The 19,773-nt window shown below is 41.1% G+C and overlaps 1 protein-coding gene across 1 annotated transcript in view; it reads right to left on the minus strand.

Moving 5' to 3' along the window:
• Positions 1-8,614: 8,614 nt before the first annotated feature.
• The window catches only part of TMBIM6 (transmembrane BAX inhibitor motif containing 6), a 37,349-nt gene continuing 26,190 nt past the window's right edge, over positions 8,615-19,773 (minus strand). Inside the window, exons 6-10 of the mRNA XM_073614091.1 lie at positions 19,208-19,305; positions 19,045-19,124; positions 17,430-17,530; positions 15,347-15,422; positions 8,615-10,449 (exon numbers count right to left, since the gene is read on the minus strand). Coding sequence (XP_073470192.1) covers positions 10,426-10,449; positions 15,347-15,422; positions 17,430-17,530; positions 19,045-19,124; positions 19,208-19,305 — 379 coding nt within the window. The 3' untranslated portion in view covers positions 8,615-10,425. The remainder of the gene's footprint in view (positions 10,450-15,346; positions 15,423-17,429; positions 17,531-19,044; positions 19,125-19,207; positions 19,306-19,773) is intronic.

The following is a 19,773-nucleotide window of genomic DNA, read 5'->3' on the forward strand; positions in this document are numbered from 1 at the left end:
TCTCACTAGTGTACCCCTAAATTTAGAGCCCAAAATGGCAAATCGAAGGTACACTAGTGAAGAGGCCTGCACGTTTCTGAGCATGACAGATAGTGAAGAGGAAGTCACTCATCTGTCAGATTCAGGCTCAGAATACGATCCTGTAGATGACAGCGGCTCCATGACAGATAGCTCTGACGACAGAGTTGTGGTCCCTGCCATGGTCAGGCATACCAGACCCATAGGTGTGCGCACAGGGTGTGCCAGGTGTGCCTGGGCACACCCTAATTGCCTTGTGTGCTGCATATTCCCCTTGCCAGAGATTGGAGACCAATTACCGTCTCTGAATTTAAGATCTTTCTGGGCCTTTCCCTCATTATGGGCATAACTAAAAAGAGTGAGTTGCGGTCATATTGGTCCACTGACCCAATTTACCATATGCCCGTGTTCTCTGCCTCCATGGCCAGGGCACGATACGAGCAGATTTTGCGGTTCATGCACTTCAACGACAATGAACTCTTTTGTCCTCGTGGAGACCCTGAATACAATCGGCTCTACAAAATTCGGCCCCTCATAAACCACTTCAACCAACGTTTTGCAGACTTGTTTACTCCCCATCAAGTTGTCTGCGTTGATGAGTCCCTGAATAAATTTTCTGGCCGCTTGTCATTCAAACAGTACCTTCCCAGCAAGCGTGCCAGATACGGGGTCAATATGTATAAGCTCTGTGACAGGGCCACAGGCTATACATGTATATTTATGGTTTACGAGGGCAAAGATAGTCACGTAGAGCCGACAAACTGCCCTGACTACATAGGAAGTGCTGGCAAGATAGTGTGGGACTTGGTGTCCCCCTTATTCGGAAAGGGGTACCACTTGTACGTGGACAATTATTACACGAGCGTGCCACTTTTTAGTCACCTTTTTGATCATCAGATTGGAGCATGTGGCACCGTGCGACCTAATCGCCGGGGCTTTCCCCAGCGGCTTGTAGATTCCCGTCTTAGGCTGGGGGAGGGAGCCTGCTTGCAGTGTAATAATTTGCTCGCTATGAAGTGGAGGGATAATAAGAATGTTTTCGTTCTTACCTCCCTTCATGCAGACAGGACGGTCCAAATTACTATGGCGACTGGTGTTGTGGAGGAACTCCTCTGTGTCCACAAATATAACCAAAATATGGGAGGGGTGGACCTCAACGACCAGTTGTTGGCGCCATACCTAGTTGCCCATAAGGCCAGACGCTGGTACAAAAAAGTGTCTATTTATTTCAATTGGCTTTGCTGAACGCTTATGTGCTATACAGAGCTTCAGGACGGACTGGATCCTTCCTTAAATTCCAGGAAGAGATCGTCAGAGCCCTTCTGTATCCAGACAGTGCTCCACCTCACCTTTCCCAACCAAATGCAGTAAGCCGGCTGCATGGGAGGCATTTTCCTTATGTCCTCCGGCGTACCCCTACCCAACGAGCCCCCCAAAAAAGATGTCGTGTCTGCAGCAAGCGCGGATTTAGGCGTGACACCCGGTATTATTGTCCCTTCTGTCCTGACAATCCTGGTCTTTGCATTGGTGAATGTTTTGAACGCTACCATACACTAAAATATTAGCGTAGGGTACAACACTGCACAGACTAGGACACACTTTCACAGGGTCTCCCAAGATGCCATTGCATTTTGAGAGACCCAAACCTGGTACCAGTTACAAAAGTTAAAGTTACAAAAAAAAAAGTAAAAAAACAAAAAAAATATAAAATAATAAAAACCAAAAATAGTTGTCGTTTTATTGTTCTCTCTCTATTCTCTCTCTCTATTGTTCTGCTCTTTTTTACTGTATTCTATTCTGCAATGTTTTACTGTTGTTATGTTTTTATCATGTTTGGTAACCATTTTTTTGTTTTCAGGTACGCCATTCAGCTGCAGAGCAGATTTATTTATCTTGACAGCAACAGCGTTTGCTCCCACGATACATAAAGCCGTGACTCCAGCGCTGTCGGAGGTGATTTCACCACCACAGTTACATACTTCAGCATATATGCCGAAGCGTGGGGGCAGCAGTGGGTGGAGGAGCAATTTGCTCCTACCTTTTGCGGGAGGATGCCCCCATGCTTCGGCACATATAAACGGTGCATGTATGCCCATCATTAGAAGTGGGTGGATGAAGGGAGGTATTCTAATGGTGGGCATACCCACCGATCAATATCTTTTTTTCGTTCAGCCCACAGGCTGCATGAAAAAAAAGTTTACAATATATGCCCAACAAGGACCAGCAACGTACTGGCGTACTGGTATGTTGCTGGACTTTGAGTAGTTATACCAGAATGATGCCTGCAGGTTTCGGTATCATCTTGGTATCATTCTTTTCAGCCAGCGGTCGGCTTTCATGTAAAAGCAATTCTAGTGGCTAATGCACCCCCCCACCGTCTTCCATGTTTTTCTCTGGCTCTCCTGTCCCAACAGGGAACCTGAGAATGTAGCAGGTGATTCGGCCAGCTGACCATAGAGCTGATCAGAGACCAGAATGGCTCCAATCATCTCTATGGCCTAAGAAACCGGAAGCTACGAGCATTTCATGACTTAGATTTCGCCGGATGTAAACAGCGCCATTGGGAAATTGGGAAAGCATTTTATCACACCGATCTTGGTTTGGTCAGATGCTTTGAGGGCAGAGGAGAGATCTAGGTTCTAATAGACCCCAATTTTTTCAAAAAAGAGTACCTGTCACTACCTGTTGCTGTCATAGGGGATATTTACATTCCCTGAGATAACAATAAAAATGATTAAAAAAATGAAAAAATGAACGGAACAGTTTAAAAATAAGATAAAAAAGCAAAAAAAAAATTATAAAAGCACCCGTCCCCCTCTGCTCTCACACAAAGGCGAACGCAAGCGTCGGTCTGGCGTCAAATGTAAACAGCAATTGCACCATGCATGTGAGGTATCACCGCGAAGGTCAAATCGAGGGCAGTAATTTTAGCAGTAGACCTCCTCTGTAAATCTAAAGTGGTAACCTGTAAAGGCTTTTAAGGGTTTTAAAAATGTATTTAGTTTGTCACCACTGCACGTTTTTGCGCAATTTTAAAGCATGTCATGTTTGGTATCCATGTACTCGGCCTAAGATCATCTTTTTTATTTCATCAAACACTTGGGCAAATAGTGTGTTTTAGTGCATTAAAATTTAAAAAAGTGTGTTTTTTCCCAAAAAAATGCGTTTGAAAAATCGCTGCGCAAATACTGTGTGAAAAAAAAAAAAATGAAACACCCACCATTTTAATCTGTAGGGCATTTGCTTTAAAAAAATATATAATGTTTGGGGGTTCAAAGTAATTTTCTTGCAAAAAAAAATAATTTTTTCATGTAAACAAAAAGTGTCAGAAAGGGCTTTGTCTTCAAGTGGTTAGAAGAGTGGGTGATGTGTGACATAAGCTTCTAAATGTTGTGCATAAAATGCCAGGACAGTTCAAACCCCCCCCAAATGACCCCATTTTGGAAAGTAGACACCTCAAGCTATTTGCTGAGAGACATGTCGAGTCCATGGTATATTTTATATTGTGACACAAGTTGTGGGAAAAAGACACATTTTTTTTTTTGCACAAAGTTGTCACTATATGATATATTGCTCAAACATGCCATGGGAATATGTGAAATTACACCCCAAAATACATTCTGTTGCTTCTCCTGAGTACGGGGATACCACATGTGTGGGACTTTTTGGGAGCCTAGCCGCGTACGGGACCCCGAAAACCAAGCACCGCCTTCAGGCTTTCTAAGGGCGTAAATTTTTGATTTCACTCTTCACTGCCTATCACAGTTTCGGAGGCCATGGAATGCCCAGGTGGCACAACACCCCCCCCCCCCCCCCCCCCAATGACCCTATTTTGGAAAGTAGACACCCCAAGCTCTTTGCTGAGAGGTATAGTGAGTATTTTGCAGACCTCACTTTTTTCACAAAGTTTTGAAAATTGAAAAAAGAAAAAAAAATTATTGTCTTTCTTCATTTTTTTTTTTTTTTGTCATTATTCAATCACTTGGGACAAAAAAAATGAATTTTCGATGGGCTCAACATGCATCTCAGCAATTTCCTTGGGGTGTCTACTTTCCAAAATAGGGTCATTTGGGGGGGGGGGTTTGTACTGCCCTGCCATTTTAGCACCTCAAGAAATGACATAGGCAGTCATAAACTAAAAGCTGTGTAAATTCCAGAAAATGTACCCTATTTTGTAGACGCTATAACTTTTGTGCAAACCAATAAAGATACGCTTATTGACATTTTTTTTACCAAAGACATGTGGCCGAATACATTTTGGCCTAAATGTATGACTAAAATTGAGTTTATTGGATTTTTTTTATAACAAAAAGTAGAAAATATCATTTTTTTTTCCCCCAAAATTTTCGTTTTTTTTCCGTTTATAGCGCAAAAAATAAAAACGGCTGAGGTGATCAAATACCATCAAAAGAAAGCTCTATTTGTGGGAAGAAAAGGACGCAAATTTCGTTTGGGTACAGCATTGCATGACCGTGCAATTAGCAGTTAAAGCGACGCAGTGCCAAATTGTAAAAAGTGCTCTGGTCAGGAAGGGGGTAAATCATTCCGGGGCTGAAGTGGTTAAGTCCTCATTCAGTGAAAGTTCATGTACTGCAAAGTTTGCATTGATTTAAGCATGTGCAAAGTGCTCCATGCATGCAAACTTTGCAGTACATGAACTTTCACTGTATGAGGACTGTTTAATGAGTTTTCAGCACTTTATTGCAACAAGATCTGTATATTGATTTCCATATTGAGCACTTACATGTGATTGGCTGCTTGGCACACATTACAAAAGTTTTGCAGTCAGGAGCCGTGGGGGATTTGTCACAAGGAGTGAGAGGAATCGGAGAGCAATGCATGACTGCATGGAGGGGAGGAGGTAATGTATGACTGCATGGGAGGGGGAAGTAATATATGACTGTATGGAGGGGGGGAGGTAATGTATGACTGCATGGGGGGGGGGGTAAATGTATGACTGCACAGAGGGGGAGGTAATGTATGATTGCACGGAGGGGGGAGAGGGTAATGTATGACTGCATGGAGGGGGGGGTAACGTATGACTGCATGGAGGGGGAGGAGGTAATGTACGATTGCATGGAGGGGGAGGAGGTAATGTACGATTGCATGGAGGGGGGGAGTGTATATGAGAGCTTCAAATATATGTGTGTGTGTGTGTGTGGGGTGGTTAGTGTATAGGGGAACACTGACTACTTGGACATTCTATGTATGGGGGAGGATGGATATACATTTACCCGATCAGAGGCGTATCCCGAGAGCTCAGCATTGTACTGCCTGCAGTGAGATGAGCCGTCTCCTACTCTCCTCGATTCTGGGCCATCCCGGTGTTCTGACATATAGTGTCCTCCTATCAAATAGTGTCCGCCCCGTACTGCGCAGGCGCAGCGCCTGCGCAGTACGGAGGAGCAGGAGATACCGAAAATGTCCGAAGTTGATCAGCTGACCATCTGAGCTGACCTGTTAGCGATGGCTGTGTAAGAGGGCCGCTCGCCACGCTTCGGGCACTATTTATTCTAACTCTATGTCCACTTAGATAGTAGGGAATGATCCTGGTCATAGGGTAAGAATAAATGCGCAGGCGCCGTGTACAGCTGACGATCAGCTGTTGAACTTCGGAGACTTTCGGCGTCTCGTTTGTCCCCCGTACTGCGCCTGCGCAGTACAGGGCGGACACTTCTGGATAGGGGACTGTATTTGATAAGACACCGGCCCTTCCAGTTGAAATTAGGGAGGTGATTATAATGATATTCTCCGCCTCCTCCTCAATAGACACCGCCCCAGACCAGGGAGACGATGCAGAGTAGAAAGCTGCACGGAGGAGGGTAGGCGAAGCATAAGGCTCCCTCTCGGCCAGTCAGATTGCGCTCCCTCTCGGCCAAGCACGGCATACTTACTGCACATAATATTATTTACACGTGGCCGCTATAGCAAGCCGGCCACTGTATTTGTGCGGGATGCGGCTGCGAGACTCGGAAAGAAGGGTCTGGGGGGGCTTTTCTAGTGCGGGAGAGGGGGCGGCAAGAGCCTGCAAAGTGCCGCCCTAGGCCTTGTCAGCCTACGCCAAGAAACAGCACTGAATACACGCATCAACCCTTGAAGAGCGAGCTGGGTCTTGCAAAACACATGGTGTACATTAGATGCCTGTGTATCACTTTTTTTACTCCTGCGGTACATTAGATGCCCATGTATTACAGGTCTATTACTCATTTATGTACCTATTGTTCAATTCATACGTATGTTATTCTACAATTGGCCATTGCTGATGATAATGTATGCATGATTTTTACCTGAATAAACGCATATACTTCAATTACTGTTCTGATACTGTTTGGCCAAATGGTGCCCACCTCATTTAAAGTCCCATGGGCGAATCCTTTTTTTTTTTTTTTTTTTTTTTTTTTTTTTTTGCAAATTACAGGGATGGAGGTGGGTTACCGGTGACATCAGACCTTTTCTTATTTTTTTTAAATCTTCTTTGAAACACTGGTTATCTAGAATAGATGAAATCAGGACAATGGAATGTATGGCACCATTTTTTTATGGTAGAGAGGACAATGCAGAGATACCTGGCGACCATGGACGAGCTTTGCCTGCACACCCCAGTATGCCGAGTGCATCCCCATCTAGGCCAGGAGAGAAGATCTATGATGGCAAACCGGGTTTAATGGGTTAACCTCGGGGGGGGGGGCCAGACGGAAGCCGGGAGGGTTTTGAGTTTGCGCTAGTTTCCCCCTTTTTTTCATGTTCTGTAGTTTCTTTCTAGTAGATTGTCTCCAGACCCCCAAATGTCAGGGTCAGAAGAAAGGTTATTATCTTAAAGTATATAGGCCAAGGTACAATAAAGGAAGATATTAAGCAGCGAAATGTAATGCATTATAGATTAATAGCTGATGTACCATTTATACTTTGAGGTTACAGGACCCTACTTGACTTGATAATGAAATTTCATTAGGGTGGCGTATTAATTTTTTAAATTTACATTTCATATCATTTTTAATATGAATTTAATGTGCGTCGCTGCTGGGGTATCTGTTATATTTGTTTGGCGTTGCTGGTCTTAATTTAATTTTCTATTTTAATATAGGTTTATTCCATTTAATGTTATTGCGCAGATGATCTGTTATAATGAAAACATTTCTGAATCTGAATAAAGAATTATACTAAAAAAAAATAAAATCGATGGCAAGATGAATGCAGTATGTTATCAAAAAACACTGGAGGAACATTTGCATTCATCAGCCAGGAAGCTGCACGTGGGACGAACTTTGACGTTCTAACATGACAATGATCCAAAACACAAGGCCAAGTTGACCTGTCATTGGCTACAGCAGAATAAAGTGAAGGTTCTGGAGTAGCCATCTCAGTCTCCTGACCTCAACATCATTGAGCCACTCTGGGGAGATCTCAAACATGCAGTTCATGCAAGACAGCCCAAGAATTTACAGGAACTGGAGGCTTTTTGCCAAGAGTAATGGGCAGCTTTACCATCTGAGAAGATAAAGAGCATCATCCACAAATACTTCAAGCTGTCATTGATGTTAAAGGGGGCAATACACGGTATTAAGAACTGAGGTATGTAAACTTTTGATCAGGGTCATTTTGGTAGTTTTTTTTTTTGAAATCGTAATCACAACAAAGAAGTGTAAAAACAGTTGATTGATAATAAATGGCTTCAGCCAAACACTAACCATGAATGAAAGAAAAGTTTGTGTTATTCATATTCTCTGAAAAATGGCCAAGAAGTCAAATTCTGCCAGGGTATATAATCTTATGAGCACAGCTGTAAATCAAATTCCATACAGTTACCAGAGTAATAGATCTTTCACAGTGATGGGCCTTTAGGCTGGGCTCACACTATTGCGAATTGTATGCAGAGAAATCCGCAACCAATTCACATGTCTGGGAGATTGTGACCGGCTCTCATTGGAGCTGGTTCACACAGCTCCGGGACGGCTGCAGAGCGAATTGTACAGGAGTCCTATGTGTCTTCTGGTCCGTTTCAGGACTGAATGCAGCCAAAAATTCAGACTGAAATCAGACCTGAAAACGGTGAACAGGGATGCACTGGACCCCTGCTGTGAGCTGCTCCGCACGGCAGTATGAATCCAGCCTTAGTGACACAGACCAACATTGCTGAGGTTGACCAGTGCTAAAGAACTGCAATAGCCTTGTCATCTGTAAAACAGAAGGTCCCCTCCAGCTTCAAGTCACTTGGTCTGAACCCACAGGAGCTGTGTACCGGCATTCTAATGTCATTGTATTCAATGAAAGTGAATAAGAAATTTGGTGACATCACTGACCACAATATCAAGCTGCTACGGATCACAAGACCCAACATACTAGCTTCCATTCACATGCCCTCACGTAATGAGGTACACAAAATGCACCAAGGATTTAGGTCACATGAAGAGAATCAGGAACAAGCAGCTTTTTTTTTTTTTTATTTGATAATGCCCACCTAATTATTTATGCAATACGCGATTTATATTGCTAGTTCCAGTTGAAAACAATCCTGCGAGGGCTTTTATTTTACATCCATATATACAATGTATAGTGTAACAATCTGACTCAAAGGTTAACAAATAAAAACACAATCTTTGTGTTATCTGTAGTTTTTATTTTAGTACTTTAAGAATTTGTACAAATTAATCCATTTTTTTCATATTTCAATCAAAAAGTTTCACTGTGCTCACAGTCGCAGTTATATCAGCAATCAGAAAATCACTGCACTATAAAATAAAGTTATTATGAAAACGTTATACATTTTCACATAGAATTTTCTTTTTATCCTCAAGGTAATTCTTGGCACGGTTTCTAAAGCAACTTGCCATATCCCTAAAAGCATGCAGGGGCAAGGAGAGAGACTGGGTGTGGGGCAATAAGGAAAGAGTAACACTTTATTCCAACTTCTTGCACAAATTCTGAGACCTCCTACTGCTCATCTTCTACACTGGACACATTGGAAGAGGAGATGCATAGTGCATGAACTGGTTGCTGAAATCCAGGCAGTAGAAGTCCAATTCATGTAAATGAAGGAGGAGTTTTTTTTTCTTTTTTTCCTAATAAGGGGTTTTAGATACAAGGGGACAAAGTTTATAGCTGCAGACAATTTTACAATATACTTCCACTCCCATAAAGCAAAAACATACTTTTATCTACTCAAATGCAATTTACATGTAATTACAGCTTTCAATACTTCTTTTGTGCAAGGGGTTAAAAAGGATTGGATTTCTCACATAAGAAGCGAGGACACAAAGCAGAGCTTGTGTCTTCAGATCTTCAGTGTTAAACATAATCCTGGCCAATGAATAATGCCAGGATATTAACGATGCCAGGGAATGGGCTGTACCAACATTAATCCAGCACTTAACGACTCTCGGTTCCTTCTTAGGATGGCAACTCGATCATTGAGCAAACACGAGACTTGGCAGAAAACAGGAGAGACATAGAAATCCTACAAGCCAGTCGCCCTGCACACTGCCAGGCGATTGGGCCTATATCAGTCCATTCACAGTAGAGGGAGCACCAAGTTCTCTGAAGTCTTTCTATAAAGTGGATGTGTACAGATTGTGTCCCATTGACTATGTTAGCAGGTTACAGCAATATGGTTAAATTCAGAAGGATCTCATCATAGTTTCCTTTACATGGCAAGATAAAATTAAATGGTTTAAGCTGGTCTGTTTGGATAAAAATTCAGCAATGGAAAGCTTAACCCCCTCCCCTTATGGTATGTGTTTTGAATGTCACACTCTAGAGCAAGTGAATCAAGAAATGCTCTCATAAGCATCACATATCTGGGATGCACACAATCTCAATGGGCTTGTGTTCAAGACACAGCACAAATGCCAAAAGTGGTCGTCTCCTTGCTAGATTTTTAAAACTTGCCCAATAATGTTTTGAGGCTCATCTAACAAGAAATAGAATCAGCGAGTATGGATAACCCCAGGGACCAATCCAGCTTCATTTTTCATTCATAAAAACACAGAAAATTGAAAACCAGTTGCTATGGGTTACTGCATTTTGCAATTCCTTATTACAGATGGACTTTTACAGAATCCGCATCAGACATTTTTCAGGCACACCGGGATATTAAGGTAACTGCCCAATACAGCAGTGTGCATGGCTATGCAGCATATGGTATATCTTACTGCCCATTCTAATGTTTAAGATGTGTGCATAATGATGAAAAAATAAGATCGGTTTTGGAAATCATCAAAAAAATAAAAAGCAAAAAAACAAACTGTAGGGGCAGGGAGGGGAAAAAAAAAAAAAAGCACACAACAAAAAGACAGAAAAAATAAACTGTTAAGTGCTTCCCAAGCATTTTATTATGCCGTAGGAAAAAAGCCAGAGGGAAGGTATGAAAAACCAGAATATGGAAAAGTTATTTTGGAGCATGGCTTGTCTTTATTTTCTCTCTTTCTTCTTCTCCTAAGAATGAAGATAAATAGAAAGCACAATCAGTACACAAGCTCATAGCAATGAATATACTGTTATTCAATTACTCATTAATGAGTACAAAAAGGATGATGTACAAACAACCATGCAGAATTCGGTTTACTAAGATCAGTCAAAGATTAATCTGGTTGAATGTTATTAGGCCCTCTAACTTTTTTTCTTAATACCAACTATTGCCCTCAGGTCAAAGCCTCATCCTGTGCATTGCTCCAAAGCTTCTATAGTGCAGTTCCTGTCTTTTAGAATTCTACTCCTGGTCACATCAGACTTTGCCCCACCACTATAAAAGGTTTATAAAAACCCTCAAAATCCACCTCAGGAAAACTGCCCATCAACCTTCCTCTCTAAACCTAGCTGTTCATTACTAAGTAACCAATGAACCATTCCCTGAAACCACCGCAGTCTAGATTTTATCTGAAAGTCAGTCAGTGACACACTATCATATTGAATGCACTGTACTACCCTGTTTCCCCAAAAATAAGACCTAGCGTGATTGTTGGTGATGGCTGCAATATAAGCCCTACCCCCCAAATAAGCCCTAGTTAAAGTCCTTGTAGGTCTTATTTTCAGGGTAAGGCTTATTTTCGGGGAAACAGGGTAGGGCTCATTTTGGAGGGTAGGGCTTAGATTGCAGCCATCACAATCACGCTAGGTCTTATTTTCGGAGAAACGGGGTATATATTATGTTGGTCTTTCATAATAAGCAAGAACAATGAAAATTTGATACTAAAGTGCCTGCTTACAGGATTATATTTTAAGTGTCCACAGCTGTACAAGACAAACTGATTGAGAGATGGTCTGCATAATAGAAAATCATGCAATCTTTTAAAAGGAGATCATGAGTAACCAAATGTGAATAAAAGGGAAAAGAGGAGAGTAGGTTATAGCAACTTTAGTCAATACTGTGGTCCAATCCATGAAGTTTATACCATGCATTATCAGAAATAACCTTTTGCCTCTCACACCTTTTCACCCCTATGGACCAGATCAATTTTTACATTTCTGCTATGGACCCGTTTATTCACCGATATCTTTGTCATTACTAAAGATAACAAGGTAATACTACATAAATAGCTTAAAAAAAAAAAAAAAAAAAAAAAGAAGGAGGAAGAAGGAGGACAGGCCAAACAAGGCTCTTTTCATGATGCAGTCTTCAATTTTGCATTTTTTTTTATATGGGAAATGTGTAAAAATGTTAAAACAAAAAAAACAAAAACAAAAAAAACAAAAAAAACAAAAAAAAAATTCAGCAAGCAAAGAAAAAAGACATTTAGGCTGGGTTCACAATATTGCAATGTCAGATGTCGCATGTGATGTCTGCGATGTGAATTTTACCTAACAGACTGTATGGCTGATCTTGCATCGCATTCGGACCAAAATGGGGCGGGACCCTTTTTTGGTCCACACTGGAATCGGATTTCTGCACCATTTGACAGTTCGCATTGCGATCTGCAAACCGATCTGGGGGTTTCATTAACTTTGTATCGACATTGCAGCGGTTCGCATAGGGCCGTGTGAACTGCCTGCGAGAGACATGTGATGCAGGAACCTGCACAGGAATTGCGCTGGTTCCCGCATCGCATATATGTGAACCCAGCCTAAATGGAGACGAAGAATAAGGAGTTAATTAGGGCCGATTAGAGTAAATTAAGAGTTAAGGGGTTAAACAGCAGAACATTTTATTTAAAATAATTTTTTTTGGCCTGTCAGGCTGCTTTGCCTGTGTCAGCCTGCTATAACCCTCTAGGGTTACAGTTATCGCACACTTATCCTCCGCATCTCTGCACCTTGAATATTTAATGGAGATCTGCAGATGGAAGTTCATCCTTTTAATCTGCACACGAATGAACAAAATAATACACAAGTAACACTGGGGTTGATTTAAACTGGAGAGTGAAAAATCTGTTGCAGCTGTGCATGGTATCCAACCAGCCTCTAACTTTAGCTTGTTCAATTAAGCTTTGACAAAAAATAATAAAAATATCTTATTGGATTCTGTGCAGAGCTGCACCAGATTTTGCACTCTCCCGTTTTAGAAAATCAATACCATTATGTTACTTTGTATCTTTCATCATAAACAGTGCGGTTTATAAAACACTGATTCAGACTGCTTTATTTTGACAGTTGCAGCTGCAGACACCTTCTCCAAGTATACAGTGATCCCAGCTTTGATTAATCAAAGCTGACAATTGCTGTATACTGGGAAGGGAGTCCCGGCAGCAGGGCGCAGAGACATTGGACATGTTACACATGTCCTGTTTACAATGATGATTTTACTTTTGGGGCAGGTTTAGCATGCCAAAAGTACTGGATCTATAAGAAATACTGGAATAGGACGTGCCTAGTGTGGGAAACCATGACCTGGAAAGGATAGGCACAGGAGGGCTTAAAAAGCTTATTGTCATCTCCTGGTCATAGAAAATGGCACATATGTAAGTTAATGCTGTTGAAAAAGAAGTCTTTTTTCCTGAATGATGTCAAAGGGAATACTTAAAAGTAGGATGCCCATGGATTACAAATCTAAGTCCTGATAGTGTAATAAGAGCTCACCTGTCACTATCAATACTAAATTATACTGGGCCCCAGGGGGATAGCCTCCAACCATGGGCTCCACATACTCAGCTTACTGTTTTTGTTTTCCCTTCTCCGTCATCCTCCTCTCCCCCTTTCCTCTTCATCTCAATTTAGGCTAGGTTCACACTGCTGCAATCAGATTTTGATCCAAATTTTCAGTGCGATTATGTAATGCAACTTGGATGTGGTTTGCATATTCTATGGGGGCCAAAATCACGCTGGAATGACAACAGAATAGTACAGGACGTTTTTCCAAAAATCTCACCATGCTGAGCTGCATAAATGTGAACGGGCACCATTGAAAACAATGTAATTTCCATTGTCATGTGATTCAGATGCAACTGAAGTCTCACCTGAAATTGCACAAGTGTGAACAAAGCCTTACTCCTTTGTTTCCCCTTATCTATACACATCCACCTAGTTTCCCAACCCCTCATACTTGGGGACCTGCAACAAATCACAGCTAAAGATATATAAATAAGAAGACTTGAGCCTCAGTTCTGGTCCTAGGTTGGGATATGCTTATTCCTTTGGTAAATGTAACCTTATACACTAGGCTATAATTGGGATCTATAAAAATATTACCAGAGCTATTTTTTCATTCAATACGTTTTTTTATTACAGCAAATGCAATTTGAAAACAGGTACATTTTTTTTTTTTGTGAAGAACAAAGGAAGGAAGGACTGAACACAAAATAGGACTCTAGATCCCACAGCACACATACATGGATATTCGGCTTGCATGTAACAGCGTGAGGTACAGAAAAATGATACATTAGGTTTTAAAAATAATAGTTGCTCAGTGCATAGATAGGTAGGTGCAATAGAACTTGCAGTCTCTATGTTAAAGAAAAACTAGCACAAAAAGTGTCCGATCTGTCCACCATAATGTCACAGTCACAATAAAAATCGCAGACCGCTGCCATCACTAGTAAAAAAAAAAAAAAAAAAAAAAAAAAAAAAAAAAAAAAAAATTTTTATAAAAATGCCATAAAACTATCCCCTATTTTGTAGACGCTATAACTTTCGCGCAAACCAATCAATAAACGCTTATTGCGATTTTTTTTTTACCAAAAATATGTAGAAGAATACGTATCGGTCTAAAAACGGAGGAAAAGAAGAGTTTGTTTTTTTTTAAATATTTTTTGGGGATATTATAACAAAAAAGTAACAAATACTGCGTTTTTTTTTTCAAAATTGGCACTCTTTTTTTGTTTATAGAGCAAAAAATAAAAACCACAGAGGTGATCAAATACCACCAAAAGAAAGCTCTATTTGTGGGGAAAAAAGGACGTCAATTTTGTTTGGGAGCCACGTCGCATGACCACGCAATTGTCAGTTACAGCGACGCAGTGCCGAATTGCAAAAAACGCTCTGGTCTTTGGCCAGCCGAATGGTCCGGGGCTTAAGTGGTTAAAAATAAATAATGTTACTGCACATAAAAAAGGTGTGCATTTTATTCTGTAATTTGTCCAGTTTAAAAAACTTAAATCATCATTTTGGTACAAAGCATTGCAAAGTTATTTACAAGTAGGTTTTTTCAATTTTGCGATTTTTTTCAGTGTGATACATGTAAATATATGTAAAAGGCGTAAAAATATTAATGTTCAAAGCAAAAAAAAAAAAAAAAAAAAAAAAAGTTTAAATATTAAAGAAAAAAATAAATAAAAATCACCAGGGAAATTATAATTGAATGGAGAAAGAAAATAAGGAGTTAATTCGGGCTGATTAGAGTAAACAAAGGGTTATTAAGGGGTTCAACCGAGGAATATTTCATTTATACTTGTCGGGTTGCTTTAAATGACTTCATCTGCAGATCAAAGTTCATCCCTTTGATCTGTAAATGAAACGATGTTTCATTGTAGCTTTTTGTATTCGAGGCTGAGTAAAGTTGTTGTTTTTTTTTTGTGACAGCTCCTGCTGCTGGGACCTTCTCTGTGTACTCGGCAACGCAGCTAGGATTTATCAAAGCTGAATTGCCATGTACTTGGGCAGGGGGAGTCCCAGCAGCAGGGAAGAAGGACTGGATGTACCAGACACCCCCTGTGTACAATAATGACTTTTTTTGGGCGTGTCTAGCACTCCCAGAATCTGCAAATGGTTAAAACAAAGTGATGGCAACAAGGTGGCATTTTAAGATTTTTTTATACCTGCTCACTTCCTACCACTGCAAGCATGAAGGATGTGCAGGACAGCACACACATACAAAATGCTCAGTACTGCTGCTTATTGCAAAACACTGAACTATGTATTTTAGAGGAGAAAACTCAAAGGTCTATCATACAGAACCACATACCTTTTCGTTCAAGGCCAAGATAACCATGATTTTCCTGAAGATGGCAATGAAATCAAGAAACAGATCTACACAGTGCCTGTATAGACAAAAACACAAGCTTTAGATTGTTAGCTCCATAGGCCAGGATTCTCATTTACAATTTTGAATAGAACAAAGAATATTTAATTAACAATCTTCTCTTGTACACTGGCATTCACAATCTATTTTAAAAAGAATGCCTGCGCTGAAAAGAAAAGAAATCTAGAACTTAAATGTGAATAAAGATATCTTCAGCTTCATGAACAGAAAAACAAAGCTTTCTGCAAATCAATCAATAGACATTAAAATTAACACAAGTTAGCACTGTCAATTCACACACACACACAATTTTTTAATTAAAAAAAAAAAAAAAAAATATCCCTTTTCTTGCCACGAATAAAAGCCATCGTTTCTCAGCAACCAAACAGACTAACACAAAAAGAGGAATTTTTAACTTACTTGTATGTTCCATATACAGATAATTTATTTCTACACCACAGGACGTTCCCAAGCAAGGACTAGAAAGGTTGGGCAACAACTTAGGCAATCAGAACTGTGCCAACAGCACAGAGGTCAAAGGACCCAAGTTCAGATTGCCGCTGCAAGAACTTTGCAGCCAAAAGTTGCACCTGCAGAAGACTGGACACCCACCTGGTAAAGTATAAGCAGAAGACCAGGTGGTGGTCTTCCACAGTTGGGCAATAGAGGCCTGATGCCCAAAAGCTACAGACCGGATGGAGTAGGAGTGAAACAGTGCAGGATGAGGTTTTTGTTTAACAGCATTAGCTCTTGCATGGTGGCATGGGACCTTGACTACAATAGTGGATTTTGCAGCAGGGTGCCCCTTGTGAGGTCCCATGGACTTCGCAAGGTGGAAATGGAGACATTTCTTTGGATGATTAGGAGCAGGGAACGCTGAAACCAGGTCTGGACTGGGACAAAAAAAAAAAAAATAAAAAAAGGCCTGGCATTTTAGACTGAGCAGCCTAGATTCCCTGCAGGAGTAGGCGGGAGGGGGAACCCAACCCAGCAGCACTGCGGGGGAGGAGAGAACACATGGGCCTGGGGGCAGCAGAAAGAAGATTGATGGGAGCAGAGGCGTAACTAGAACTTTCAGGGCCCTGGTGCAAGAAACCTCTGGTCCTGGGGTCCTTCCCATGGATCCTGGGACCCTTTATTCCTATTGTGCGTCCCTTCATTAAGGATTAGATGTGGGACCTTTGTACATGTTCTGCAGTGGGGCGCTCCACGGTGGTGGAATGCCAGGGCCCAGTCGCAAGTGTGACCTTTGCGACCCTGGTAGTTCTGCCAGTGGGTGCAATCAATATTTTTGGGGGTTCTGTAGCATCCCCCAGTGCCACGGAGGCTGCATGGGCCCTCTGCCGCATTGTTGGGGGTTGCAATTGTGACCCCTGAAGCTACGATTTGGGGGGGGGGGCATGGGCAGTATACAGTGGGCGGAGGCAAACAGTATATAGGGGGAGCAAGCAGTATGTTATTATACAGGATTTATATAGCGCCGACAGTTTACATAGCGCTTTACAACATTAGGGCAGACAGTACAATTACAATACAATTTGATAGGGGGGAATCAGAGTCCTGCCCATTAGAGCTTACAATCTAGGAGGGAGGGTCAAGTTATACAAAGGGGTAATAGCTGTGGGGGATGAGCTAATGGAGAAAATAGTGCAGTTGTTAGATGGAGGCAGGATAGGCTTCTCTGAAGAGTAAAGTTTTCAGGGATCGGCTAAAAGTGGATAAATTTGGAGACAGTTTGGGGTTGCGAATTCCAGAGGATGAGCGAGGCTCGGGAGAAGTCCTGGAGGCGGATATGGGATGAGGTGACCAGGGACCTAGAGAGCAGCAGGTCTTGGGAGGAATGAAGAGGGCGATTAGGTTGGTATTTTGAGACTAGGCTAGTGATGTAGCTGGGGGCAGAGTTGTGGATGGCTTTGTAACTTATTGTTTTACTTGTCTTTTAAGCTTACAGTGATGGTATTAATAACAGTTTTTAGATTTGATGAAGCCAGAAAAAGTTTAAAATGGAAATTGTTATCATGCTTACCAGACATAGTCCTTGTCTCCATTCTCAACTTTTTCAATGATAAGCTGAGTGTCAAATAGGACAAAACCACACATGACCAGAAGACCAACGTACAGGTGGACCTGAAAGAGAATTGCCAATTGTATTAGCAAAGGCTGGAAACAGCAAAACAAGACCAATGTCAATTCACTATAGGACCCCATAAGCAGCAGCATAACAAGCTCTTGCCAACCACTTAAATAAACAATTACGGAATTTGATGCATGGAATCTGGACACTTCCTGCATATAGGTTAAGCAGAGCATTCCATTTTGCTGGATTAATAAAGGGGAGCACAGTGCATCAAAAGCATGTTCTGCTAATTTCCTACAATAAAGGTACTATATGGATTCCATGGCACACGCTTTCTAGTGCCAACAGATAAACAGCTTTAACAGGCACAGCACAGAGAAGTACACAGCCTCAAGGTCTGATTCACACCTATGCATTTTTAGTGCTTTTTGCAGATTTGCTCTACAGAACGTGTTCCATTGGAAACCATGTTACATGGGCTGTAGTGCAAAATGCAAAAAGCACTAAAAATGCATAGGTGTGAATAAAGCCTTAAACCAGAATTGTAGAAGACCTAAATACAGGTTTTAAATGTTGGCAGAGTAAAAATAAAATCTATTACCAAGAAACAAACCAGGAGTAAACTCAAAAACAAAAAATATATTGCAGCTTTTTAAACTGCAAATGTATTGGCTGCAGATTATTTTAGGGTGTTTTCCCCTTTATTATTACTTGGTGATCTGATCAATAACACTTCCAGTCATAGGGTTTTTCCAGTATGGATGGAGGAGCAACGCAGACACCTTTGGACAGCAGCAGTCATAGATGCACAGCAGATTTAGATGGTCTTGGCTAACAAATTAAGTTGAACTCCAGCCAACACTATTTAAGCAGTTACAGCAACAGTTTTTTCCTTTTGGGATAAAGATACATGAATAAAATTCGACCAATTTGTACTAGCCGAATTAACAGGCACACTAGCAAAAATGCCAAAAAAAAAAAAACACAAAAAAAAAAAAAAACAAAAACAGAGAGATTATATATATATATATTATATATATATATATAAATAAATATATAAAATGTAATTATTATTAATTCAGCCACCACAGCTAAGAATTAGTAGCTGCGATATAATACATTTTTGTATCTCCCATACCGCAGTCCTGGTGGACAAGTACTATTCAAGCACATCGCCTCAATAAAAATTAAATTTGGGGGGGGGGGGGGGGTATGGGTGTTGGGGGTCGCTAGTTAAAGTATAAGCAAAAGTGCTATTAACCACTCTATTGGTGGCGCTTTGTAGCCATCGTACTTTATTTTATCAGCAGCAGCTGCAGAACTGGATCACTAGCAATCATGTTATAGCACAGGCTAAGTGAAGAGCCTATAACCATTCTGCTAAGCCTTTATTATTGTGTTTTGTTAGTGTTTTTTTTAACTTTGACAAAACAGCTTCTGTGAGAAGCCGAACTCAGGTCTGCACTAGATGTTTTTACATACCACCCAATCAAGTCAGAATTAGTCACATTACTAAATCTATAAAGGCAACCTTTTTTAGTCTCATAGCAATACATAAACTCACTTTTAAAAGTATAGTTGATCCAATGAAAATATTGACCAATCCAGAGAGTAGAAGGAGGCTCATAACAGACATCAGCACACCTGTGTAAGAAACAACACATTCACATTGGGAAGACAGTTCATGACACACAACAAATTGTGACATGAAACAGGGTGACACTTACCTCCCAAGTACAGATAAGTGCGTCTTTGTGCATACAGAGCACTGAGAGAGAAGCAGGCGAAAATCACTGCAGTGGCCAGGAAAGCAGTTGGAATGATGCTAGATAAACGAAAAAGTCGCATTAGAGCAGTTATATATCTAAAAGCTATGGATTACATAGAAGAAGGCGATTTGTAATATTAGATTATCTGGGTTGCTAGAGTAGAGATCACACGCTACAACTTTCATCTGCTCTGTCTGCGCCATTTATATGCAGGCTGTATCAGTTCAGTCTTTTTTTTTTTAAGTGGTAGTAAAGTCGTATTTTTAGACTTGTACCTATAGGCAAGCCTATAATAAGGCTTACCTGTAGGTGCAGCTTATGACAGATGGATGCAGCCAGTGATGTCCCCGATGCATGCGCTCTGAAGGACTGGAACACTATGCCAGACCTTCAGAGCTCCGTGCCGCATCCAACGGCTCCCGCTCGCATGCGTGGGAGTAAAATTATCACGGCCCCAGCCACTCATACGGCCGGAGACGCTGCTGCATGCTGGGACACAGTGGCTATCTTTGTGATGGGGAAAG

This window comes from Aquarana catesbeiana, linkage group LG02 (assembly GCF_042186555.1).
Source record: "Aquarana catesbeiana isolate 2022-GZ linkage group LG02, ASM4218655v1, whole genome shotgun sequence".
Classification (NCBI taxonomy): domain Eukaryota; kingdom Metazoa; phylum Chordata; class Amphibia; order Anura; family Ranidae; genus Aquarana; species Aquarana catesbeiana.